The sequence below is a fragment of the Bufo gargarizans genome, chromosome 3 (assembly GCF_014858855.1).
Source record: "Bufo gargarizans isolate SCDJY-AF-19 chromosome 3, ASM1485885v1, whole genome shotgun sequence".
Classification (NCBI taxonomy): Eukaryota; Metazoa; Chordata; class Amphibia; order Anura; family Bufonidae; genus Bufo; species Bufo gargarizans.
Window position 1 is genome coordinate 311,311,732 of NC_058082.1, and position 27,086 is coordinate 311,338,817.

The following is a 27,086-nucleotide window of genomic DNA, read 5'->3' on the forward strand; positions in this document are numbered from 1 at the left end:
TAACACGGAACCCCGTGAAAACGACGGATATTTTCTGTGTCACAGGTGGATAATATACCTGTAAAGACAACAGCCCATGTAAATGCTAAATCAAAAAACAGGTGGCGTAAAGAGGTAGGTATCCCCTATAGCACCACGCGAAAAGGCCCAAATAGGGGCGTTGTATTGTATATACGCTCCCGGGATAGTTTGCATAAAACCCCAACGCGTTTCCCCTATTTCTAGGTTCATCAGGGGTAAACAAACAGTCATGGGTAAACCATCATCAAAGTAATAATAGTAATTGATATACTCAAGGTACAGATGGAGGACGCAGGACCAGAGACGCTGATAGTGATATGTGTGTAGGACCGAGGGGATCATTTGATATATCCCACTTAGTATCCTAGACGGTTAGATAGACCTGAAGCCCATTGGGATGAGGGCCAACACAGTAGCCACACGATTACATGCGTCCTGGTATCATCCTGTGCCTCCAGACATCCATATATCTTCTATAAAAGTAAGCTTCGTGGTACAATTTTTTTTTTTTATTATGACAAAAGCCCTTTTTTTTTTTTTTACTTAAGCCCTTGCCCTTCAAAATGTCTGTGCATGTACCTGCTCTTGGCAGGTGTAGGCGTGTAGCTGACTGCTGCATGGCCGGCCGTGCCGACAGCGAGGAGGCTCCTTGGCCGGTGTAGCTACTAGCTAGCTGACTGCCTCACGGCCGGCCGTGCTGATCACAGAGAGCAGGTCGGGGCAGCACAGGACCGTACAGTGTGCTGTATGACGTGACATCCCACGTCATCAGCGCTGCTGAGTGAGTGCCACATCCGACGGCGCGTACCTTTAGTTCAGGCGGGAGCGGCTGCAGAGTACGGGTGCCTGTTTCAGTTTAATCGTTATTTTCAATTAATTGAATGTTCAAAAATAGTTTTGTCTCACTCTCATTTCTTCTCACTCACATTTGTCTACCACGTCTTTGTGTGAGTACCGGACACCGTGCTGCTGTGTATAATGCACCGCCACTCGCCACATGTGGGCATGGCCCTGGCATCCAATACATATCAGGGAAAGCTATACTGTGCATTTATAATGTGTGCAGGGTTCCAGGGGGGTCCAGCAGTGTCTGTCACTTGGAGATGTCAGGGGCAGAGCTCCTAAAGACACTACGTATCCTCATCCACACACTCTTCTGTGCGATTCCTCTGCTCTGTCACATGAAGCCACATAATCTTCTCCAAAGTACAAGCCCTCCTCAGTCAATCTGATTCCCTGCCCTCTGTGGAGGCACCATGCCCAGCAGATCCTTTGTACAGCACAGTGACACCAGGTTACACACCAAGATGTTCTCCACTCCCAGCCCCTGACAACCTGTATGACAACTTTTCACAAAGTGCTACCTCCAGCCAGAGCCCTGCTGTCAATTGCCCCAATCTCCTTGCTGTGATGCATAAAGAAGCATGTGAGGGTTACAGAGTGCCCATGGAGCCCAGATCCTAGAAGCTGATCTGCCCAGCTGATGTCACTCCTGGAGATTCCTGTAAACTGGAGACTGTATGTAAACTAATAGTATACACTACATAACCCTGACAGCCTGCACAGTCACATGTGGGCACAGCCCTGGCATCCAATACATATCACAGAGAGCTATACTGTGCAGTATAGCTTATAATGCACAGTATAGCGCTCTGTGATATGTATTGGATGCCAGGTCTGTGCCCACATGTGACTGTGCAGGCTGTCAGGGTTATGTAGTGTTTATTAGTGTACATACAGTCTTATAATTTTACTGTATGTAAATAATATACATTACATAACCCTTGCAGCCTGCACAGTCACATGTAGGCACAGTCTGGCCCCTTCTTACCCCCAGTATTCGCGGCTCCTCAGGCTGTTTACATCGGTGACTGCGGCATACACACGGGCTCTGCTTTCGGTCTGCGGCCCGGGCCCGGCATAGCTGCTGAGATTGAATCTGGAGGTTAGGCCCTGCAGCCCCGGGCTAGGGAGGCGGCAGGAGGCCATATGCAGGAAAAGATGGGTTGCCACACACAGGACAGCCAGCCAGGCCGGGCCAGGATCACGGGCTGCCGCTTCTGGGACTGAAAGAGACGAGCCTGCAAATCACAGCGACACCAGGTGGTCGGAGGGAACAGTGCCGCTCCCACGGAGGCCGGCCGGCCTGCTCAGCTCCACTACATCAGAGCTTTCGGTCCGCCGGCCGCAGAACGTTCAGGCACATCTTAAAGCGGCCCCAGGGCCAGTGGCCTACCGGGAAATTTCCCGGTATCCCAATAGGCCAGTCCGGCCCTGTTCATTACACCATTAGCACTTTGGGGGTAATTTATCATATTGGTGTAAAGTAGAACTGGCTTAGTTGCCCATAGCAACCAATCAAATTCCTCCTTTCATTTTCTAAAGAAGCTGCCCAAAATGAAAGGTGGTATTATATTGGTTGCTATGGGCAACTAAGCCATTTTTACTTTACACCAGTTTGATAAATGACCCCCTTTATATAGACTAACAGCCTTTGGTACTCCAGGTGCTGTGAAACTACAATTCCCAGCATTCACACTTGCTCGGCTGTTCTTGTAACTCCCATAGACAGGAAAGGAGGATTCTGGGAGTTGCAGTTTCAGAACAGCTGATGTGCCGGACGTTGCTGGTCCCTGATCTATATGTTTGCTGGTAAGAATGAGCATTTATGCTGGGTTTCCACTGAGCAGCAGTGATGTGGCTGCTGTGTGTGGTCAAAACACCACTCACCCTGGTGGAAACACAGCCACATACAGATGACCAAGAGGTTCTTAAAACCATCTGATACAGGTGTTGATGGTGAATGCAGATATTTCAGCATTGTGGGATATTTCAGTGTTGTGAACAATCAGACCATCTCCAGGTTAAACATATATTTTTGCCAAAAAGTATTATTCAGTGTTACCATCTTCTGTCCAGGATCCAAAGTCTTTTGTTAAAAACTTCCAGTTTAAAACTAGAAAACGATAGGTGTTGGAGATATAGCATGCTTGGTTTGCCTTGCTGAGATCCGAAAAGATGTAGACCATTGTTTGCATGGATTGTAATATTTTATAAGCAGGTTGCTTTTGCTGGACTTTTAGTTGCCACACACAGTCTTGGAAGTCATTTAATTTTGTTTATTTGCCTTGAACATGTAATTATTTGCAATCCAGCATATTATTTCAATTCAATGTATCCTGTTTATGGCCAACATGCTCTTACATTATACAAGGTATTAGATAAAATCTGTTTAGACTCCTTAATTTAAGGCTCAGCGTGTTTTACCTCTGATGTCTATTTTACTAATTTGTTATTCTCATCGTGCATATTTATGACCCCTTTCTGGGCTTGTTTCAACTTCCTTAATTAAAACCATGAATATTTCCCATCCTTTAATGGCATCCAAAAGGCAACAGTTAATGAGAATAATTGTTTTCAATGCATTCCACTTCTGAAGCTTTGATGTTCACCAAGTTGCCTCCTCATCTCTGCACCAGAAGGTTGTCATTTCCCTCATTTTTATGTTAGTTCAAGAAGAAAGCTTTTACAAATTAGTGATATTTGTCCCTTGTATTTTATGTCTTTCTAATGCATTGATAAAGTTAACTGAACCCATTGCTGTGCTAGATACAAGTTTGAAAATACTGAATAATCTGACTTTATGTCCACTGCTCGATTACCATGATTTACGAACACTCAGGTTTTTTGCATGAAAGTTTTACTAATGTTGAGGCTAAGGGTGCTATGAGATGGGTGTTAGCAACCACAGGTAGTGCTTGCAGTTTACTGCTAATTGCTGGTCTTAACCTGGATTTGCAACTTGAAACGAATACAATTAGTGATAAATCACGAGCGCTACTTACACCCGCTAATGCGCATGTGTAATAGCACTCTAAGTAATGCTTTGGTTAGATTTTGGTCAAAATCCACCTAACCAGCATTATTCAAGACATCCAACCTCAGTTTGAGCCTAATTGGTCACTATGGGTTCAGTACCTCCACCAAAATAGTGATAAGCACCCTGAGCCAGGGGCGGACTGGGAAATTAAAGTGGCCCTGGAAAAAAACTAAAAGTGGCCTTACGTTGTAGATGGGGCAAATTTTCCCCACTTTTTATGCCCTCCCCAAAATTCACAAAGGGTATCTCCCCCTCAAGGGACGACCCATAGTGTCAGGTGTAGTTTCTATTACTCACAGTATGAGCACTTATGTTGATAACATTCTGCGCCCTTTTGTTTCATCCCTTCCCTCTTATATTAGAGATACATCAGATCTGCTACTTAAAATTGAAAATATCTATGTGGACGAGAACGTACATTTAGTGTCTATTGATGTAGAAGCTCTCTACACAAGTATCCCGCATGAATGGGGCAGCACTGCGGTTAAACACTTCTTGAAGACCCGAGGGAAACAATTTCATTCACACAATGAGTTTATTACCCAGGCACTTGAGTTCATATTGTCCCATAATTACTTGATTTTCAAGACACGGTTCTTCCACCAGCACAGGGGTACAGCTATGGGGGGCCCATGTGCCCCCAGTTATGCTAATTCATTCCTGGGCTGGTGGGAGGAAACTATTGTCTTTAATGAGGCTTGTCGTCAATGGACCCCCAAGATTATATTCTGGGGGAGATACATTGATGACATTTTTATCTTGTGGGACAGTACCAGGGACTCTTTCTCTGAATTTGTGGCCCAACTCAATGTTAACCCAATAGGTTTATGTTTTATCCATGAGATCGATAAAGACAATGAGATGATTATCCATGAGATCGTATTGCCAAACATCAAGGGGAATTACATACTAAGATCTATCGGAAGCCTACGGCCACAAATAGCCTTTTTCAATGAGATAGCCATCATCCTCCTAGTTTAAAGTGTGGCATCCCCAAGGGCCAGTACCTTTGGGTCAGAAGGAATTGTTCTTCCTCTGAGTCATTCTATACACAAGCCAGGGACTTACAAAATAGATTTCAACAACGAGGATATCCCTCTGAAGTACTGAGGGACTCTTTCCATCATTCCATCAAGATGGATCGACATTCCCTATTAACTAACCCCATCCAGAGACAACGAGATACAGATACAAAAAGAACTATTAGAGTTATTGGAACATATGACTGTAAGAATAACAAAATAAGGGGTATTCTTAGAAGATTCTGAGATGTTCTCCTTACTGACCCTGATTTGCGAGATGTTCTATCCCCCTCACTGGCTATAACTTACAGACGTGGCAGGTCATTGAAGAATAGGCTTGTACACAGCCATTATCAAAAACCGGCAAATGCAAAAACATGGCTTAATGAACCAATGGTTACCTATAAATGTGGCAGCGATTGTATTTGCTGCCCTTTTATTCTTAAGTCCAAAAAATTTCTCCAGTGTGAGCACAGGTTTAATGTATGTGATGCACAACTTTTCCAAGTGTCGCACACAGGGCGTCATTTATCTGTGTACCTGTGCATGCCCACTCAACTATGTGGAGAAAACCAAACGGGAACTCAGAAGACGAGTGGGCGAACATCTGGGTTATGTTAGAAACTGGAGAGATAAACCCATTGCACGCCACGTCCTAGAAGAACAAGTAATTTCAAGTAATTGAGGTGATACAACAGTCACCAAGAGGAGGAGATTAGGATAATAGGATAAATCCCCCATAAGGAGGCCCAATGGATATACCGCCTCAAAACGGTGTATCCATTTGGCCTGAATGATCAAATTTCATTTAGTTGATTTATTTAATCAGGCCTTTAATTTGCCCTTTTTTATGTTAACCATATACAGTACAGACCAAAAGTTTGGACACACCTTCTCATTCAAAGAGTTTTCTTTATTTTCATGATTATGAAAATTGTAGATTCACCCTGAAGGCATCAAAACTATAAATTAACACATGTGGAATTATATACATAACAAAAAAGTGTGAAACAACTGAAAATATGTCATATTCTAGGTTCTTCAAAGTAGCCACCTTTTGCTTTGATTACTGCTTTGCACACTCTTGGCATTCTCTTGATAAGCTTCAAGAGATAGTCACCTAAAATGGTCTTCCAACAGTCTTTAAGGAGTTCCCAGAGATGCTTAGCACTTGTTGGCCCTTTTGCCTTCATTCTGCGGTCCAGCTCACCCCAAACTATCTCGATTGGGTTCAGGTCCGATGACTGTGGAGGCCAGGTCATCTGGCGCAGCACCCCATCACTCTCCTCACTCACTCTCACATCACTCTCCTTCATGGTCAAATAGCCCTTACACAGCCTGGAGGTGTGTTTGGGGTCATTGCCCTGTTGAAAAATAAATGATGGTCCAACTAAACGCAAACCAGATGGAATAGCATGCTGCTGCAAGATGCTGTGGTAGCCATGCTGGTTCAGTATGCCTTCAATTTTGAATAAATCCCCAACAGTGTCACCAGCAAAGCACCCCCACACCATCACACCTCCTCCTCCATGCTTCACGGTGGGAACCAGGCATGTAGAGTCCATCCGTTCACCTTTTCTGCGTCGCACAAAGACACGGTGGTTGGAACCAAAGATCTCAAATTTGGACTCATCAGACCAAAGCACAGATTTCCACTGGCCTAATGTCCATTCCTTGTGTTCTTTAGCCCAAACAAGTCTCTTCTGCTTGTTGCCTGTCCTTAGCAGTGGTTTCCTAGCAGATATTCTACCATGAAGGCCTGATTCACACAGTCTCCTCTTAACAGTTGTTCTAGAGATGTGTCTGCTGCTAGAACTCTGTGTGGCATTGACCTGGTCTCTAATCTGAGCTGCTGTTAACCTGCGATTTCTGAGGCTGGTGACTCGGATGAACTTATCCTCCGCAGCAGAGGTGACTCTTGGTCTTCCTTTCCTGGGGCGTTTCGCATGTGAGCCAGTTTCTTTGTAGCGCTTGATGGTTTTTGTGACTGCACTTGGGGACACTTTCAAAGCTTTCCCAATTTTTTGGACTGACTGACCTTCATTTCTTAAAGTAATGATGGCCACTCGTTTTTCTTTACTTAGCTGCTTTTTTCTTGCCATAATACAAATTCTAACAGTCTATTCAGTAGGACTATCAGCTGTGTATCCACCTGACTTCTCCACAACACAACTGATGGTCCCAACCCCATTTATAAGGCAAGAAATCCCACTTATTAAACCTGACAGGGCACATTTGTGAAGTGAAAACCATTTCAGGTGACTACCTCTTGAAGCTCATCAAGAGAATGCCAAGAGTGTGCAAAGCAGTAATCAAAGCAAAAGGTGGCTACTTTGAGGAACCTAGAATATGACATATTTTCAGTTGTTTCACACTTTTTTGTTATGTATATAATTCCACATGTGTTAATTCATAGTTTTGATGCATTCAGTGTGAATTTACAATTTTAATAGTCATGAAAATAAAGAAAACTATTTGAATGAGAAGGTGTGTCCAAACTTTTGGTCTGTACTGTATATGGGATCTTCATTTATATTGTTAAGCCTGTATTCCTGCCAAGTAACAATTGGTTCCTACAGGCTGTCTATATTGTAATATGGGGTGTCCTTTGTGGCATTATTTGTTGCCCACAGTGACATGTGTATCGTGCCTCAGACCCATTTTAGGTATTTCATGGTGTCAGTATGGCCAATTACTGTTTTTCTCACTTCCCAGGTAACTCACAACAGGCAATGTATATCTATTCCTGTTTGAGCTTATATCCATACCTAGCCCCGCTCCTTCTGACATATAGGACGGTTAAACATGCTTCTGAATGTGTTTCACGCACCGCAAGTCACATGAGGACCATATTGACGTTACTTTCAGTTTAGGACTCATGTGTGCGTTTCAAACGGCGGGCGTGTGTTCCGAACAACAGAAGTGGCGCAATTATTATGCTGTATGCGTTCATTGGGTCAGCAAGAGGGTGGAACTGCTTTTTGGCACCTTATTTGAGTTATTTAAGGGACAGACGTGAGTTCACCAGTGTGCCTTACTTCATCTGGACACCAATACCAGACCACAATGCAATTATCTTAGTTGCCATTTCTACTTACCTCATCAATGATCCCCTGATGAACCAGCCTTTACTAACTGGGGAAACGCGTTGGGACGAGGGATGAATATACCGTGGAGGAGTACATCTTTACTTACTTGCAGGGCTATACCAGGTGACAGTTGAGTGATTAGCCACCGAGAAGTGGGGTCGCTCCTTTCATGGCAGGTGCTCCGCTTGTAGGCAGGGGCAGGTTAATTTAGGGTGAATCTCCCCCCCCCCCCCCGTCCTGACCTTACCTCTCTATTATCTAATGTGCCAATCAGCTGTATTCAAAACTGTAAGTTACAATATTTGCTTTATTTTTTGGATCACCACATCCAGTATAAAGTAAGGCTCTTCCGTATGTATTTGGCACAAGCCTAATTATTATTATTATTTTTTGATATGGGGCTATTATTTTTATTTTCTAATAAATATGAGTAAAAGTTATGTTTTAAAGAAAAGTTATTAATTCTGTGATATAGATGGGGAAAAGTGACAGACCACGTGGCAACACAAGTAGGCAGGGCCAACACATGTAGTCGGGACAACAGAAGTAGGCAGAGCCAGCAATAGCATAGTGCAAAACAAAATACTGTCCCAGCAGAACCTAATAGCACAGTACAGCACAAAATACTGCCGCTCGTGCCACAGTATGAAACTGTATTATTGTCCTGAAGACGGCAAGACAGTTAAATTCAGGAGGGCACCTGCTGCCCCTGGCCAGGTGCATAAGTGCCTAATGCTCCTTCATTAATTAATGCTGAAAGCATCAGATCTTTATGTATCTGGCTGGTGGCCACGAGGAGAGCTTAGCCAGCTCCCTAGGCATTGGCCCACAAGTAAATTTCCCTGTAGGATCTATGGCCCATTCACCCCTGTCCTGAAACCCTGAGCAATTGCAGTTCAGAGGTATGAAACAGTATACAGGGAGTGCAGAATTATTAGGCAAGTTGTATTTTTGAGGATTAATTTTATTATTGAACAACAACCATGTTCTCAATGAACCCAAAAAACTCATTAATATCAAAGCTGAATATTTTTGGAAGTAGTTTTTAGTTTGTTTTTAGTTTTAGCTATTTTAGGGGGATATCTGTGTGTGCAGGTGACTATTACTGTACATAATTATTAGGCAACTTAACAAAAAACAAATATATACCCATTTCAATTATTTATTTTTACCAGTGAAACCAATATTACATCTCAACATTCACAAATATACATTTCTGACATTCAAAAACAAAACAAAAACAAATCAGTGACCAATATAGCCACCTTTCTTTGCAAGGACACTCAAAAGCCTGCCATCCATGGATTCTGTCAGTGTTTTGATCTGTTCACCATCAACATTGCGTGCAGCAGCAACCACAGCCTCCCAGACACTGTTCAGAGAGGTGTACTGTTTTCCCTCCTTGTAAATCTCACATTTGATGATGGACCACAGGTTCTCAATGGGGTTCAGATCAGGTGAACAAGGAGGCCATGTCATTAGATTTTCTTCTTTTTACCCTTTCTTGCCAGCCACGTTGTGGAGTACTTGGACGCGTGTGATGGAGCATTGTCCTGCATGAAAATCATGTTTTTCTTACCTTGCAGACTTCTTCCTGTACCACTGCTTGAAGAAGGTGTCTTCCAGAAACTGGCAGTAGGACTGGGAGTTGAGCTTGACTCCATCCTCAACCCAAAAAGGCCCCACAAGCTCATCTTTGATGATACCAGCCCAAACCAGTACTCCACCTCCACCTTGCTGGCGTCTGAGCCGGACTGGAGCTCTCTGCCCTTTACCAATCCAGCCATCTGGCCCATCAAGACTCACTCTAATTTCATCAGTCCATAAAACCTTAGAAAAATCAGTCTTGAGATATTTCTTGGCCCAGTCTTGACGTTTCAGCTTGTGTGTCTTGTTCAGTGGTGGTCGTATTTCAGCCTTTCTTACCTTGGCCATGTCTCTGAGTATTGCACACCTTGTGCTTTTGGGCACTCCAGTGATGTTGCAGCTCTGAAATATGGCCAAACTGGTGGCAAGTGGCATCTTGGCAGCTGCACGCTTGACTTTTCTCAGTTCATGGGCAGTTATTTTGCGCCTTGGTTTTTCCACACGCTTCTTGCGACCCTGTTGACTATTTTGAATGAAACGCTTGATTGTTCGATGATCACGCTTCAGAAGCTTTGCAATTTTAAGAGTGCTGCATCCCTCTGCAAGATATCTCACTATTTTTGACTTTTCTGAGCCTGTCAAGTCCTTCTTTTGACCCATTTTGCCAAAGGAAAGGAAGTTGCCTAATAATTATGCACACCTGATATAGGGTGTTGATGTCATTAGACCACACCCCTTCTCATTACAGAGATGCACATCACCTAATATGCTTAATTGATAGTAGGCTTTCGAGCCTATACAGCTTGGAGTAAGACAACATGCATAAAGAGGATGATGTGGTCAAAATACTCATTTGCCTAATAATTCTGCACGTAGTGTAGAAGTGATAAGGTGTAGCTTATCTTTAGGCTTGTGATGCATGTATGTTTAAAGAGGACCTTTCATCGGTCCAAACATTGCAAGATAATTTCACTGCACTTACTATTATTTAGGGGCGCGGCTCCGTTCGCCCACTGTGTCCTCCGGTATCTTCACTAAATTGGTTCGACTAGGCGGAGTCTGCCCTGTTTCACCCTGGGCGTTCCTTCTCCCAATCGCAGCGCAGATCTCCCAGCCTGGGAGGTTTTTTTTCAAGGGGGGGGGGGGGGGGGAGGTGAATACTTTTGCAAGGCACTGTACATTGTGTGTCAGGACGGATCCGTTTGGCTTCGCTTCGTCAGGTGGGCAGCAAAACACTGCAGGCGGCATTTTGGTGTTCGCCTCCAGAGCAGAATAGTGACTGAACTGATGCAAACTGATGCATTCTGAGCGGATCCTTTTACATTCAGAATGCATTAGGGCAAAACTGATCCGTTTTGGACCGCTTGTGAGAGCCCATGACGGATATCACAAACGGAAAGCCAAAACTCTAGTGTGAAAGTAGCCAAACTTTGGTTCGCAATGAATCCGAATTTCCTTGGCTTCAAGGTAAACTAATAAATTTTTACTTAAAATGGCGGCTGCACATGTTACAAAGTGAAAGTAAGAAGCCCGAGAACACAAGATCACCCATAATGCAGTGCAGCCAGCCAATCCGCTGGTAGCCATCCCCTGTGATGTCATAGCCCTATATCATCCTGCGTCTTGTGAGCTGAGCATAGGGAGAGATGTGGTAAACACTCATGTGCTAGGGACAGTGTTTCTGAAAACGATTAATAGAAGAATATTGGAGGAGGGTGCAGGGAGACTGCAGGGAGAGTGTATTGCCATGTGCATCATGTTGAAGTGCACCCACATTCAGAGATAATCTGTTATTTTAGTGATACAGTTAGTGTGCCTCAGTATTAAAGGCAGGTGTCATATATCACAGTGTGCATCATTTTCTAGTGTACCAACATTCAGAGTTAGCATGGAGTTTTAGAAGCTTTCAGGCTCCCATGGTAACTAACCGGAGCACCACGATTCACTGAGGGAGCTCCGATCACAAGATAGAGGGAGCCGCATCCCTCCGCCTTACTTCACAGGTGCCGTGATCGGTGTTGATAGCGGCGTCTGAGGGGTTAAATGACTGGGTTCGTTGGGATCGCTGTTCCCCCTCATTGCGGCCATGTGTCTGCTGTATGATACAGTCAGCACCCACCGAGGTATGAAGATCCATATATTCCCCCACCGTGACATACGGATATACCTGATTTATAATTATTCGTGACAAATTACTTTGGAACTAATCAAATTTCTTGGCTAACTTCGGTGAAGTTGCCGAATGGAATTCTTTAAAACTTTGCTGATCTATAGTCATCTATATCAGATTGGTGGGGTCTGACATTTGGCACCCCTGCTGATCAGCTGTTTAATGGGGCTATGGGTTTATGTCCTGTTTATTGTTTATGTCGGTCGTCTACTTGCATGCAGCCTACTTCAAATGAATGGGATGAAGCTGCAATAGACTGCACCACCCCTACTAAGTAGATGGCATGTAGGTAGACAGATCAATGCAAACAATGAATAGGCTACACGTTCAGTCGTCAAGGCTTCTTCAAATAGCTGATTTGCCTCATGCACATGACCTTATCCACATTGAGAATCTGCAAAACAACGGATACTGGCCATGTGCACCCTGCATTTTCCCTTTTGCGCATCCCACACTATGCTAGAAATGCCTATTCTTATCTTCAAAACGGACAAGAATAGACACATTCTATTTTTATTTATTTTTTTGCAGAACCTCAGAACGGACATACAGTAAAAAATTGGCTTCTACCTCTTGGGGGTTTTATGCCTTCCTCTGGTTGAACTTTGCAGGATAACAGGCTGAACTGGATGGACACATTTCTTTTTTCAGCCTTACATGCTGCTATGTTCTTTTGTATGGGAATGGGCTAAAGGGGGCCTAGTAAACTATTAAAGGGAAGGGAAGCTTATAGAATAATAAAACATTTTTTTAATAAAAAAATGAAACTTATTAAATTTTATACTTACCTGATCCCTGTCTGGTCTAACACCGCCGCTGCGATGAGTCTGTTACGCATACCACTGAGGCCAGTAATTGGCTGCGGTGTTCACGTGCAGTATTTGGCACGTTACCACTGCAGCCTAAATATTATATCATGCTACAGTGGCAAGGAGGAAAGGAGTAGCAATGAAAGACTGCAGGGGGCTCAAGTGCTAAGAATAACTTTTTTTTATTATTATTATGATAGCTTCTCTTCATATTCCTATTCAATATAATAAATTGGACAACCACTTTAAGTGGGTGCTCATACAACCTAAAATATGGTATTCTTGTTTTCTATATAGAGTTGTATTGAAATGTACAGTGGTCTACATGATTCAATACAAATAAGGGCACCTTTCGGGCACTTAATAGTTAACAGATTTTTCAATGTACACTGACAGTATACCACAGATGTGGTGTGAATTGAGTCTTATCTATACACTCGGCCTTACAGGTCTATAAGGGTACTCTCACACTTACGGCAGAGGATTCCGGCAGGCAGTTCCGTAGCCGGAAAACTGCCTGCCGGATCCGGCAAACTGATGCATTTGTGAGACGAATCCAGATGCAGATCCATCTGACAAATGTTTTGCAGTACCGGATCTGTCTTTCCGGTTGTCATCCGGAAAAACGGATCCAGTATTTATTTTTTCTCATTTTTAAAGGTCTGCGCATGCGCAGATCGTGAAACCGGATCTGGTTTTCCAGAACACTTAGTACCGGATCCGGCATTAATACATTTCAATGGAAATTAATGCCGGCATTTCGGCAAGTGTTCAGGATTTTTGGCCGGAGAGAAAACTGCAGCATGCTGCTGTATTTTCTCCAGCCAAAAAACGTAAGAGGGACTGAACTGATGCATCCTGATGCATCCTGAACGGAATGCTCTCCATTCAGAATGCATTTCGGTATTGAGCCCCTAGGAAAAGAAAAATGCTAGTGTGAAAGTACCCTTAGTGTCCAGCAGGTGTCCTCACTTCCATTTCCCGAATTAACTAGATTGGAGTCCTCTTCAAATGCTTACCTACAGGCTGTCTGCTTCTAAAATATCCTTCTTCAGATTTGTGTTGTCTTTTGCTGCTTAATCTTGTCTTTGCAATTATATATGTTTATGAAGTCACATAAATCAGTAGAAGTTATTATTTATACACTTATGTTATGCCGGAAGAAAATAACATGGGCTCTGTTGGTGATGGCCTTTGAGTGAAATTGCCTGCATTAATCTTTGTTCCTCCTGTGGATTCATATGTATTTTCTTCCGTTTCCTTCACTCGTCTAATGTTCTTCAGGTTTTTGCACTGCTCTCCACAGCTTCATATGGTTTCCAGATGCAATGTGATTGAACAGCACATGGGCATGAATGGCTTTGCTACTTGGCCTGAAACTTACTTCTTTCCTCCCTGATTGATATTTTTCCTGATATAATTATCTCTAATATGCCATAAATAAATTAAAACAATCCTTGTGTTTAGTTTGTAACATTGTTAATCACAGAGTTGGGGGATCTCGGACATTAAAGAGGGATCCACATGGGATTATTAACATCCCAGATGTGGATTGAGAGTTTTGGCAGGAGTTTTTTCCACTCTTTTGGTCTACTATCTCTGTCTAGAATTGATCTAGAGATGGAGATCAAAATGTATTGGTTAAATATTAACCCTATAAATAATCATTATTGGGGGAAAACTGCTTCTTCCACCAATCATGGTCTCCTATTAGTTAAAGGAAAGGGGGGCTGATGGCTGTTCAGCTAATTAAAGGGAACCTGTCACCAGTTTTATGGTGTCCTAACTAAGGGCAACATAAATAAGTGACTGATTCGCTTAGCAAAATGCTGGGTCACTTTCTTTAATTGACCCAGTCAATCTGCCAACATCTTGTATTGAAAAGCTCCAACTGATAATGATGAGTCCTGAATATTCATGAGCTCCTGACTCTCCCCGCCCACCTGCTGCTGAGTGACAGTTTTTTTCCATATGAATCAGCAGCAGGTGGGCAGGGGAGTGGCTATAGCTCTGAATTAAATATACGCTGGACTCAATGACATCACGCTGGACTCAAATTAGCTCATTAGCATGCGGCATCTTTGTGTGTATATTATGAGGTAACCATCTGTCACACCAGTAAGTGAATACATCTAAGGCACTTTTTAGTAGTTAATGATTGTATATAATTAGTTAGATTATAATCAAATACCCACATGACAGGTTCCCTTTAAGTGTCCACATCCGTGCTTCCGTTCCACGGCCCCTCAAAAAAGATATAGCATGTCCTATTCGGACAAGAATAGGCATTTCTATTATAGGACTGGCCGTGTTATGCGAAATGCACACGAGCCGGTATCCGTGTTTTGCAGATCCGCAATTTGTGGACTGCAAAACACATTCGGCCGTCTGAATGAGCCCTTAATCTGATGATTTCGCAAAAGTCTAATGTCTCTGTACAAAAAGGTGTGGTTGCTGGTAGTCCATTAAGAAAGGGTATGTCTTTTGCATTTAATGAATCTCAATGCAAATGGCCAGCAAGCTGTAAATATTGGCATTAGAGTGTGCATTTTGTGGGGGAGGACACACTATGTCTAGAAGTTTTAAAAAGGCCATTTTACCGAGGCAGGCCTCTACCTAAGGCTGGTTTCACAGTTCTGGAATGTATTGGATAACACTGACAGCGTTATGTCAGTGTTATACAATACATTCCAGAACTGTAAGAGTTACATAGCATCATAAATCAATATAATGCTATGCGAACCCATCAGTGCTATGGAGGTCAGTACAGGAGCTTCCGCAGACATACGTTGTGAGATCAATGCGTTGAACTTGGTCTTATGAAATCAGCCTAAGAGCTTCTTACAAAAAACCTGGATAGCGGTATAACTGGAGAGCATGCTCCCTTGGTTAAAGTGCTTCTCAAACCCACAGCGGAGCTATTAATGAATGGTTTTACTACCGGTTTTGATTTACCTTCTTATTCTAGTTTGAGTTTTGCATTTGGGGATAATCTGTTATCTGGTAAATTGCATCTGGAGGTGGTAGCTCAAAAATTCCTCAAGGACAAGTTGGCGGGTCGAATTTTAGGCCCATTTGCTTCTCCCCCTTTAGAGAATTTTCACCTATTGCCATTGGGTGTAGTCCCAAAGTGGAAACTGAATACTTACCTGATCATTCACCACCTGTCCTTCCTGTAGAGGCAGTCATTGAATGATGAAATTGACAAATCTTTAGCTGAGGTTTCTTACGTTAATTTTGAGTCTGCTGCTACATCTGTTTTTTTGGAGCACTTTTGTCTGGGCATTGGTGTGCAGAATCTTGCCACCTGTTGTGGGTAGCAAATGCTGTGTTTGAAGTTGGAGTTGTTTCCTGTGGTAGTTGCATTTGTGTTATGGGATCATTCTTTCCGGATAGGCAAATTTTTCTCCACACAGATAGTAAGGGTGTCATGTATGTGGTGAATTGTCTTTCTTCTAAATGTCCTATGGTGGTGCAGCTGTTGAGACATTTGGTGTTTTTATGCTTGGAACATAAAGGGTTTATCCAGGAAATAATGATGACCTGTCCTCAGGATAGGTATTATTTATCACATCAGCACGGGTCTGAGTCCCGGCAACCCCTGGTGATCAGCTGTTTCAGGAAGCTACAGCGTTCATCGGAGCTCGGGTAAGTGCAGCAGGCTCCCAGTAGCTTACTAAGCACAACGCCATACATCATATCATGGCTGAGCTTGGTATTGGTCATCTGTATTCCATGGACACTACTAGGCTGAAAATTTGTTTCTAGAGCATCTACTAGCAACGATCCATGAAAACCACAGATCAAACATGGGTGATATCAGTGTTGTTTCTGTAGTTTTTACGGGCCCATAGACTATACTGTGGGTGAGGGATCCATAATCATGAACAAAATAAGGCATGCGTCTATGGACCCATGGTTCATGGAAAACCAATGCTGTTTGAATTAACACATTAAAGTCATTGGATACATGAGTGGGCTGTGGAGGCGTCCATGCATCTGGTGTTCTTTTTAATGTCCTTTTTTGTGTGTGCATATCTAGCATTTTATACAGCAAGGATGTTACTTTCTCTGAAGAGCTTTATGGTTAACAATCACTGTTAAGAAAAAAAATAAACATGTGAAAACGGCATTAAAAATCCCAAGGGTGTGGAATGATGTGACCTTCAAGTAGCCATAAGAAAGCCATTGTAATTCTGCAAGATAGTTAGAGCTATGGGTCTGGAAGCAGTAGAGTTAGGATGAAATGGAGCTGGAGAAAGAGAGAGGGGTTTAAGTAGGGAAGAGGTCCTGGGAACAATAGGTCATAAAGGGCTCGTGAAGCCCATGCCCATGCTATGGACCACAAACTGCGGTCCGCAATGCACGGGTACCATCCGTGGTGAAACCGCATGGGGATCGCAGACCCATTCACTTGAATGGGTCCGCGATCCCTTTCGTTCCGCAAAAAGATAGAGCATGTTCCGTGCTTCCGTTACGCATCTCCGGATTTGCGGACCCATTGAAGTGAAATGGGTCCGCATCAGTGATGCGGAATGCACACGGAGTGGTGCCCGTGTATTGCAGATCCGCAAATGCGGTCCACAATACGGCAATAGTGTGAACGAGCCCTAAGTGAGAAGAAGTAATAGAAAGCTGATTGACTAGGAAAAGTGTGAGGGGGTCTAAGATATAAAAGGTGAGGCTGAGGGTAGTCTCAGGCATAAAAATGGCAGACCCAGAGCATGCTGCTATTTGACAAAAAATGTCATTGACCCAAAAGCACACCTTAAGGGCTCATGAACACGGCCGTTGTCACGCCGTGGCCGTATTGTGGCCCGCATACGGCGGGTCCTCAATACACGGTGCACTTGAATGGGTCCGCAAACCCAGAGATGCGGTGCGGAAGCATGGATCGAAACCCCACGGAAGCACTGCGAAGTGCTTCAGTGGAGTTTCTGGCCGTGCCTCCGCACCACAAAAAAGTAGTGCATGTACAACTTTTTCGCGGTGCAGACCGGCGGATGCGGATCGCGAACCCCATTCAGGTGAACATGTCCGCAATCCGCATGCGGCTGCCCTATGGCCTGCGCCTGGCCAGCACACGGTCGAGTGCATAAGCCCTTAGAGTGACAAAAACTCTACAAAAAATTCTGTTTTGTGGATGGTCTCTTACACAATGTTTTTTTTTCTTTTTCTTTAGAAGAATGCTATATTTTTAGTGGCATTTTTTTTTAAAACCAAGGCCAGAAGTGGATTTAAAAGGAATGGGAAATATAAAAAAAGGACTAAGGCTGTAGTCACATATAGGTTTTGTTCTGCCTCCAGCAGGGAGAGATTCATTTAAGCTCATGTCTATTTCAGTTCTAATTCATTCTGCTGCAATCTCTGGTCTCCTGTAGTTATTAATTATATGGGGGAGAAAAAAGAACTGGGTCGCACATCCACAGTGCTTGGCTTTGACCTAAAAAGTGTACAGCCCCCCGTATTGCATGCTGTACAAGAGGCATTAGTGTACATTTTGATCAAAAGGCATAAGCCCACTCACCACGTCAAGGAAGCCTCTATTGAGTGGGACCTACTCTGACAAAAGGGCGCAGCACGGTGCGATGACAAAGCGGCGATATCCTGGTAGGCGGCGGGACCCAGGAGTCAAAGCAGCAACCATGCTGTCTGACGATGCCACCCATGGCACTGGGTCCCACCAACCCACCAGAACAGCACCACAAAAACAAAGGCCACCGCACAGTACTGCACCATATGAACAGCTGTCTAACACAGCATGTCCATTACTATCAGGAGCTACAGGTCAATGACCACTATATGCAATCCTGTGTGATTAAAACCACCTGTGCCGAATGGGAGGAGTGCTGACACCAGTAATAAAGAAGAAAGATTCAAATAACAATTATATGGGGGAGAAAAAAGAACTGGGTCGCACATCCACAGTGCTTGGCTTTGACCTAAAAAGTGTACAGCCCCCCGTATTGCATGCTGTACAAGAGGCATTAGTGTACATTTTGATCAAAAGGCATAAGCCCACTCACCACGTCAAGGAAGCCTCTATTGAGTGGGACCTACTCTGACAAAAGGGCGCAGCACGGTGCGATGACAAAGCGGCGATATCCTGGTAGGCGGCGGGACCCAGGAGTCAAAGCAGCAACAATGCTGTCTGACGATGCCACCCATGGCACTGGGTCCCACCAACCCACCAGAACAGCACCACAAAAACAAAGGCCACCGCACAGTACTGCACCATATGAACAGCTGTCTAACACAGCATGTCCATTACTATTAGGAGCTACAGGTCAATGACCACTATATGCAATCCTGTGTGATTAAAACCACCTGTGCCGAATGGGAGGAGTGCTGACACCAGTAATAAAGAAGAAAGATTCAAATAACAATTATATGGGGGAGAAAAAAAGAACTGGGTCGCACATCCACAGTGCTTGGCTTTGACCTAAAAAGTGTACAGCCCCCCGTATTGCATGCTGTACAAGAGGCATTAGTGTACATTTTGATCAAAAGGCATAAGCCCACTCACCACGTCAAGGAAGCCTCTATTGAGTGGGACCTACTCTGACAAAAGGGCGCAGCACGGTGCGATGACAAAGCGGCGATATCCTGGTAGGCGGCGGGACCCAGGAGTCAAAGCAGCAACCATGCTGTCTGACGATGCCACCCATGGCACTGGGTCCCACCAACCCACCAGAACAGCACCACAAAAACAAAGGCCACCGCACAGTACTGCACCATATGAACAGCTGTCTAACACAGCATGTCCATTACTATCAGGAGCTACAGGTCAATGACCACTATATGCAATCCTGTGTGATTAAAACCACCTGTGCCGAATGGGAGGAGTGCTGACACCAGTAATAAAGAAGAAAGATTCAAATAACAATTATATGGGGGAGAAAAAAGAACTGGGTCGCACATCCACAGTGCTTGGCTTTGACCTAAAAAGTGTACAGCCCCCCGTATTGCATGCTGTACAAGAGGCATTAGTGTACATTTTGATCAAAAGGCATAAGCCCACTCACCACGTCAAGGAAGCCTCTATTGAGTGGGACCTACTCTGACAAAAGGGCGCAGCACGGTGCGATGACAAAGCGGCGATATCCTGGTAGGCGGCGGGACCCAGGAGTCAAAGCAGCAACCATGCTGTCTGACGATGCCACCCATGGCACTGGGTCCCACCAACCCACCAGAACAGCACCACAAAAACAAAAGCCACCGCACAGTACTGCACCATATGAACAGCTGTCTAACACAGCATGTCCATTACTATCCTGTAGTTATTAGTTAGGTAACAGCACCATCTAGTGGTGGTATTGCTCCTTGTTTTCTTGTTAATAAAGATTATTGTATTGTTGGGTGCAAGCATTGTGGGTGCAAGGCATTCTGGGAAAGAGAACCCCAGTCTCCATTTACAGGACATCAGCAGAGGTGTTCCATGCACCTCTCCTTCTTAAACGCCACCATCTTTGTGCAAGTATATCTGGTGAGTGAGATCTACCTTGTCTCAGGGATATTATGTTATGCTGTGATGTTTAGCTAGCTGTAGTGTTACTCAGGGAACATGCTGTAGCTGTTAGATATGTAATCCTATGTATAGACAGCCATTTTGGGACATGTGCTTAGAGTTAATGTAATGTTGTAGTACATGCTGTTCTTTGCTTCCTGCTGTACAAGCTATCTTGTATGCTTTATACTTATACAAGCTATTTGTATTCTTATAGGTTTACCACACATCAATTCACAATCCTGTTGACCAATAAACAAATTAGACCTACGGAAAACAGTCCTCTTATTTGGAAGACAGGAATGGTTTATACTAAATGTCAGACTGCGCACTGTGTGAACGTGTATGAAGACAGAACAGGTTTCGTAATTTTTTGGGTGTTTTGTGTCAGCATTTTTGAAATTTGCTCCTGCTATATCATACTAAGGGCACATACACACGATCGTAATGTTTTGCGGATCTGCAAATTGCAGATCCTCAAATTGTAGATCCACAAAACATGAATACTGGCCCGTGTGCGATCTGCAATTTGCAAACCGCACATGGCGGCAACTATAATAGAAAATGCCTATTCTTGTCCGCAATTGCAGACAGGGATAGGACTTGCTCTATTTGTTTTTGCGGGGCCACGGAATGGAACCATGGATGCGGACAGCACTTGGTGTGCTGTCCGCATTCTTTTGCGGCTCCATTGAAATGAGTGGGTCCGCACTCATTCTGCAAATTGCAGAACAGATGCGGACTCATTCATATAGCCGTCTGAAAGAGCCCTAAGGCTGAGTTCACACTTCAGTTATTTGGTCAGTTATTTCCATCAGTTAGGGCTGTTTCACACGAACGGATGCCGTGCGTGACATCCGCTGCGTGAATGACAGCGAAGACCCGATGCAGACTGCAGAGGCACGGAGCAGTAATGATTCATAATGCTCCGTGCCTCTCTGTGATCTCTTTACTATGAAATCACAGTGACAACTTTATCTCACTGTGATTTCGTAGTAAAGAGATCAGAGAGGCACGGAGCATTATCAATCATGTTAATGCTACCTGCTTCTGCAATCTGCATCGGGTCTTGGCTATCATTCACGCAGCGGATGTCACGCACGGCATCCGCTCGTGTGAAACAGCCCTTAGCCCACATTCACACGAACGTATTTTGTTTCCGTGTCCGTTCCGTTTTTTTGCGGATAAGAAGCAGACCCATTCATTTCAACGGGTCCACAAAAAATGCTATCTGTATGTACGTTCCCTAGGCCCGCAAAAAAATAGAACATGTCCTATTCTTGTCCGATTTGTGGACAAGAAAAGGCATTGTTACAATGGCTCCGCAAAAAAAACGGATGCCATACGGACCGCAAAACACATACTGTAGTGTGAATGTAGCCTTATTGTTAGCCAAAACCAAGAGTGAAGCCTACTCAGAGATCAGGTAGGGAAAGATCTGCACCTGCTCTGTGTTTTTGACCCACACCCGGTTTTGGCTCATAATAACTGATCACATAACTGGTGTTAACTCAGCCTAACCAACAAGTAATATGAACTAAACAATGACAGCCAGGGACCAATAAAATAAGTAGAAGAGGTTGCATTATTTCATCACATTTATTTAACATATTATCCATTAAAATTTGTACATTTCTCTTTTCAGCATGTAATAATTAATAAGCCATATTTACAGTATTTAAATTGCATTTTTCCAAATGAAAACATGTGTAAAAGAAATATACACCTTAAGCAATCTATATACAATTACAGTTCCCTGATCGCTGTTTAAAGTCATTCAATACAATGCTAAATTTAATTTCTATGAATATATATATATATATTAAAATGCATTGATTGTTACCTGGAAAATTATGACTTGAAATTATAAATACCGAGATAAAATACATTCTTTATCCAAAGCCATCTATCAAGTTTCATTCCTCTGAGCAATGAGAAAGGTTGTCAGTCTAGACTTGTGGCTATGTTCACACGGCAAGAACATGCCTTTTTTTAGCATTGTAAAACATTTTACGTGGTGCAATACTGGTTCAAAATGCTACGGAAAAACATAGTATTTTTATACAGCTACTTTAAAACATGCTTCAGAAGTGGCATTAACCATTTTACTTCTTCAAAGCATTTTTAATGCTGCGTTCCCTATTCAGTTCAATGGCAATGGTATGAAATAGATTTGGTGTAAACACTACCAAATACAACTTTTTCTCAGAGAGATTAGCTTCTACTGTCTTTCAGCACACATATTTTGCCATGTGAACGAAAGTCTTATTCTGCACCATATTTCTGAAGAGTGAACCCATTTATAGCCATTTTTATGTACTTCAATTATTACTTTATTTGCGCAAGTAAAGTTTGCTACACATATCTGTGCTGTAGATGCAAAGAGATTTAATAAGGGCAGCTTAGAGTATGGTCTGTTACATATAACATAGTTCTCTGAAGGTAATGTAGTTTATGTACTCATAGTCTATATAGAAGAAAATAGTTGTACAGGACTAAGATTATTTTGGCTTGAAAGGGGTTGTCCGGGATTTTAATACTAATGGCTAATGACTAATCATAGATCCGAAGTCGCTTCAGTCAAAAATTAGTTTGAATGCTGTTCAGAGATCCGTCTCCATTCAGCGTTCAAATTTATGGGCTCTGCCAAGGTGAAATTCGTTATCTCCAAAGTCGCGTGAGACTTCGTTGAATAACTTCGGCATTCGATTATTGAAATTGAAAGCAATTTTAATACTGGGATCTGAAGTCAGATTCGGTACCTAGGTATGTCACGCGACACATGTCGCTGTGTAGCGCTAGCCATAGATCTTTATGATGATAGAGATGATAGAGTTAACCCTGCATACATGTACAACTGCACTGGGCTCCTGGCCCATGGAAGGACATTTTTTTTTAACTCTTTCCTTTCCAGAGCACACAGTTTAGAGGGAAAGTGCTTAAGACACCTTGTAACACTTTGTGATCCTTATTATTATCCCTCAAATGGCATCAAGATGGCTGTATGCAGTAAACTGAGAATGCTTGTGACACCCCATACTTATATTTAATAACTAATGGTATTTATTAACTCATAAATACAAGCAAAGCCATCAGTCAAGCAGCTATTGTATTTATGCACACATCATTTATTTGACTGCCCTTAATAAATGACCCTAATATCTATCGGATTTCATTTCAATATCTATCTCACTTCCGTTGTGTGCAGGAGGCCTTTACAGTATCTCCTGCACACAAATGTATTAAGGCTCAGTACGACCTCTGATTTGTAAAAAGTCATAATATGGCACCTGCATGCTTTCTACAAGCGCTCCTCAGTACAAAGCTGCAGGAGCTCCACATGCCTCCATGCAGTGCCCGGTGGCTCTGGCTTGTACATGAGACCTAAAAGGTAATATAAGCTCCATCATTAGGGCACAGCCACATGGATAGGTGTCTGCATGCAGTTTTGGAAGTCAAAATTAGAAGAGGATCATAAAAAGAGAGGAAATATAGACAGATACAATTCTCAATTTTTTTTTAATTCACTCTTGGTTCGGCTTCCGAAACTGCATGCAAAACGCTGACTGTGTGGCCGTACCCTTAGGTTGGAATTATCCCCTTAAAAAGTTGGAAATAGTTAGTGAATCTTTTTGCCTTTGTGGGTTAACAGCACCAAATAAATAAAGCGGTTTACGAATACATAATGCAATTTCTGAAACAATATGAAAATAATTCTTTAAAAAGTAACACCTATATACAATTGCATAAATAAAAAACTAATACTGTAGGCTTTTCCAAATAATCTATATTCAAAGTAAGCAAAAATAGTGCAAAGCAAATATTATTTTTTAAGAAAATATTTTTATATTCCTTTTGAAAAAAGCAAACCATATATTAATATTATGTCCACCATATTACTACATGTTAGGCGTTACCCATTCCCAGAGTCAAGGCCACAACTACAGTGTATTAACAGAAAACTGTGACATACAAGAGTCCTATGTTGGACTAGACATGTACAGTCCTTGATATTCGGAAACTGTAAGGTAAATATATGAAACAATCTATAGGTTGGAATAGTGGGCCTCTTGCTTGGTTTAGAAAAGATACTGCACTGATCTCCTGTGACAGAATGCATTATTGCACAAGACAACATAAAATAACAGGAAAAATATAAAAAGAACACTCAGAAAAATTATCAAAAAATGTACCTAATATGGTTCCATACTGCTTTGAAATGTAATACTTTTGTTCAGGACTTTACAAGATCAATTGCATTTCACAAGCATTTTATCAAGCACTTACAGGCACAAGGTGTGTTGATGGTGGCAACCGGTTCCCTAGATGGTGGTCAGAGCCCTATCTCTGTATCTGGCATCATCACATACACCAGTAACAGTATTACGTGTAACTAAAGGGCTGGTATGCCTCTACCTTTTATTTGCTTTCAAGGATTTTTTTAAAAATTACTTAAAAAAGAGGACTTTACTCCAATAAATGTTTTCCTATTAGCTATTTCTTACTAATAGTTTAAGTAGATGGACTCAAGTAGCTTAGGAAATATTTAAAGTGTACAACAAAGGCTTTTTGGGAAATAAATATAACTGAGTAAGAAAATAGAAATGTCTTAGATTACGAAATTTTTAATACAATATATATTTTTACGCATTTGAAGTCTCATCTAACAATGTTTGCATTATGACATTTTTCTCCATTCTGCTTTTTCTTGTGTGATATTTTCTGTTGCTATAGTAAGCTATAGTTTAATATTTTTTTCTATATATTACTCCATCCTTAACAGAATACCCCTCAATACACAAATATTAGGAACCTGAAGATGTTCTCCTTGGATTTCATTTGAGCCCTGTTTCTCTACCCTCTTTTAATATCTATTATCGTAAGTGATATGGCTTTTACATTTTGAAATTATAATGCTCAAACAGTGATAAGATTTGTGCCATCAATAGTGAAAACAAGGTTCGCACGGTCATTTTCAGACATATCTAGTAGGTATTCTCGCCTGTGATATATTTGTCTGTGCGTTATGCCATAATAAGTACTGCCAAATGATTATAAGTACATCTTCGAATATGTCTATATATTGGCCAGTCTTTTCTGGATATTCTAGCATCAGTTGGTATGGATTGGCTAAAGTACTTTAAAGTCTTGTTTAATATGGCCTCCAGACAGACTCATCCATTCTGCCAGTGCTTGTTAGACTGGTGGGAGAATTGCTATGACTTCCATCTGCATCCACTCCATCATTCTGGTTGGTCAAGTTGTGGTTCATCAAGTTGTTTCCTGCTGTCACACTGGTGCAGGAAGATAGCATTCTTGAAGGAGAACGCTCACCTGCAACCATAGAGAACTGATATGATCCAGAAGATGTGCCATAGTATAAATGATATGGAGATGCATTGGTCTGGAATGGTCCACTTTGATTTTGAGATGACCCAGGATATGGAGGTGGAAGGTAAGTGGGATGGAAACGTGTAGTAGTAGGCATACCGGTCACACTGATTCCTCCAATTCCAGTTGTTGAGGGAGATGCAGTATAAGAAAAGGCAGAGGACATGGCACCAGGGTAATGCACACGAGTATCAGAAAATCTGGTTTCTGTGAGAGACGGTAAAGTGGAGAAGGAGCGGTCAAACTGTCGAGGGTCGGAGAATGGACTTAAATCTGTTGCTAAAATGATAAAGAAAAAGATGAATTAGTTCAATGAAATGTAACACTCCTGCAGTTCATAATAAAGTTATATATCAGAATGGTTGTTTGGTTACTATAGGATGTATTTGTACTTTTCCCTGTACTTAGCTTTATCTATAATTTTTTAACTAAAGAAAACCAGATAGTCATGTATATATAATTTTTTCCAGTCTGTGTTGTATTTTCTGATGATAGATCTTTTTCAATTCTATTTTCTGTACATGATAATGTACGGAGCTACTATTAACAACAATTAGAGATATACTTTACAGCAGCCATATGAACTCTAGGAAACAACAGACAGGATATTTACAGTGCCTTCTATAGGAGAGCTTTCTAGACATGTCCTATGGTCCGTGCAAAGGTCTGATGAAACCAAGATTGAACTCATTGTCCTAAAGTTGAAGAATCATGTCTAGAGGAAACCAGGCACTGCTCATCATCTGCCCAATACCATCCCTACAGTAAAGCATGGTGGGGTGCTTTTTAGCAACTGGAACAGGGAGACTGGGCAGGGTTTAAGGAAAGCTGAATGGAGCAAAGTTCAGACATATTCTTAACCCTTTCACTACCAGCGCCATACATGACGCCCGTCCGGCTAATTAACGCAACCGGCAATAATGCCGATCGTGGTAATTAAATGCTTTAGATGCCGTGATCAAGTGAGATCACAGCACCTGAATGCGCAAAAATCCAGAAGGTCACGCTTCCGGGTTTAGCACTGAAGCCCTGTGCGGGCAATCGGGACTTCAGTACATGCGCTGAATGCTCTGAATCTTTACGAAGAAATTCAGAGCATTAATGCTACAATTCTTATTTTGGCCACCAGATGGCAGGCCAACCTAAGAAATCAACAAAATGCTAAGAAATGGTCATTTTTGTAATCGCTTATAGGTCAAAATGAAAAACTCAAAAACATCATTTATAAGATCATTTATGAGCCTTAAAATTATGATAAAAAATTAAAAAAGTAAAAAAATATAAAAAATTACAAAAATATAAAAGTTTAAATCACCCCCCTTTCCGTATAATAAAAATAAAAATACCTAAATAACAATAAATATAAACATCCTGGTTATCACCATGACCAAAAATGCCCATAATTTTAAAAATAAAAAAAATCCAATACAGCGAATGGCGCAACGGAAAAAAGGGTCAAAATGGCCAATTTGACATTTTTTCATTGCTTCTCTTACCCCAAAAAATAAAATAAAATGTGATCCACAAGTCATGCACACTCCAAAATGGTATCAATAAAAACTATGAATTTTCCCTCAAAATGAGCCCCTAAACAGCTCAGTAGACATAAG

The 27,086-nt window shown here is 42.3% G+C and overlaps 1 protein-coding gene across 1 annotated transcript in view; it reads right to left on the reverse strand.

Moving 5' to 3' along the window:
* Nucleotides 1-21,676: 21,676 nt before the first annotated feature.
* Nucleotides 21,677-27,086, reverse strand: part of RUNX3 (RUNX family transcription factor 3) — a 62,995-nt gene continuing 57,585 nt past the window's right edge. The window contains exon 5 of the mRNA XM_044287354.1: nt 21,677-25,755. Coding sequence (XP_044143289.1) covers nt 25,238-25,755 — 518 coding nt within the window. The 3' untranslated portion in view covers nt 21,677-25,237. The remainder of the gene's footprint in view (nt 25,756-27,086) is intronic.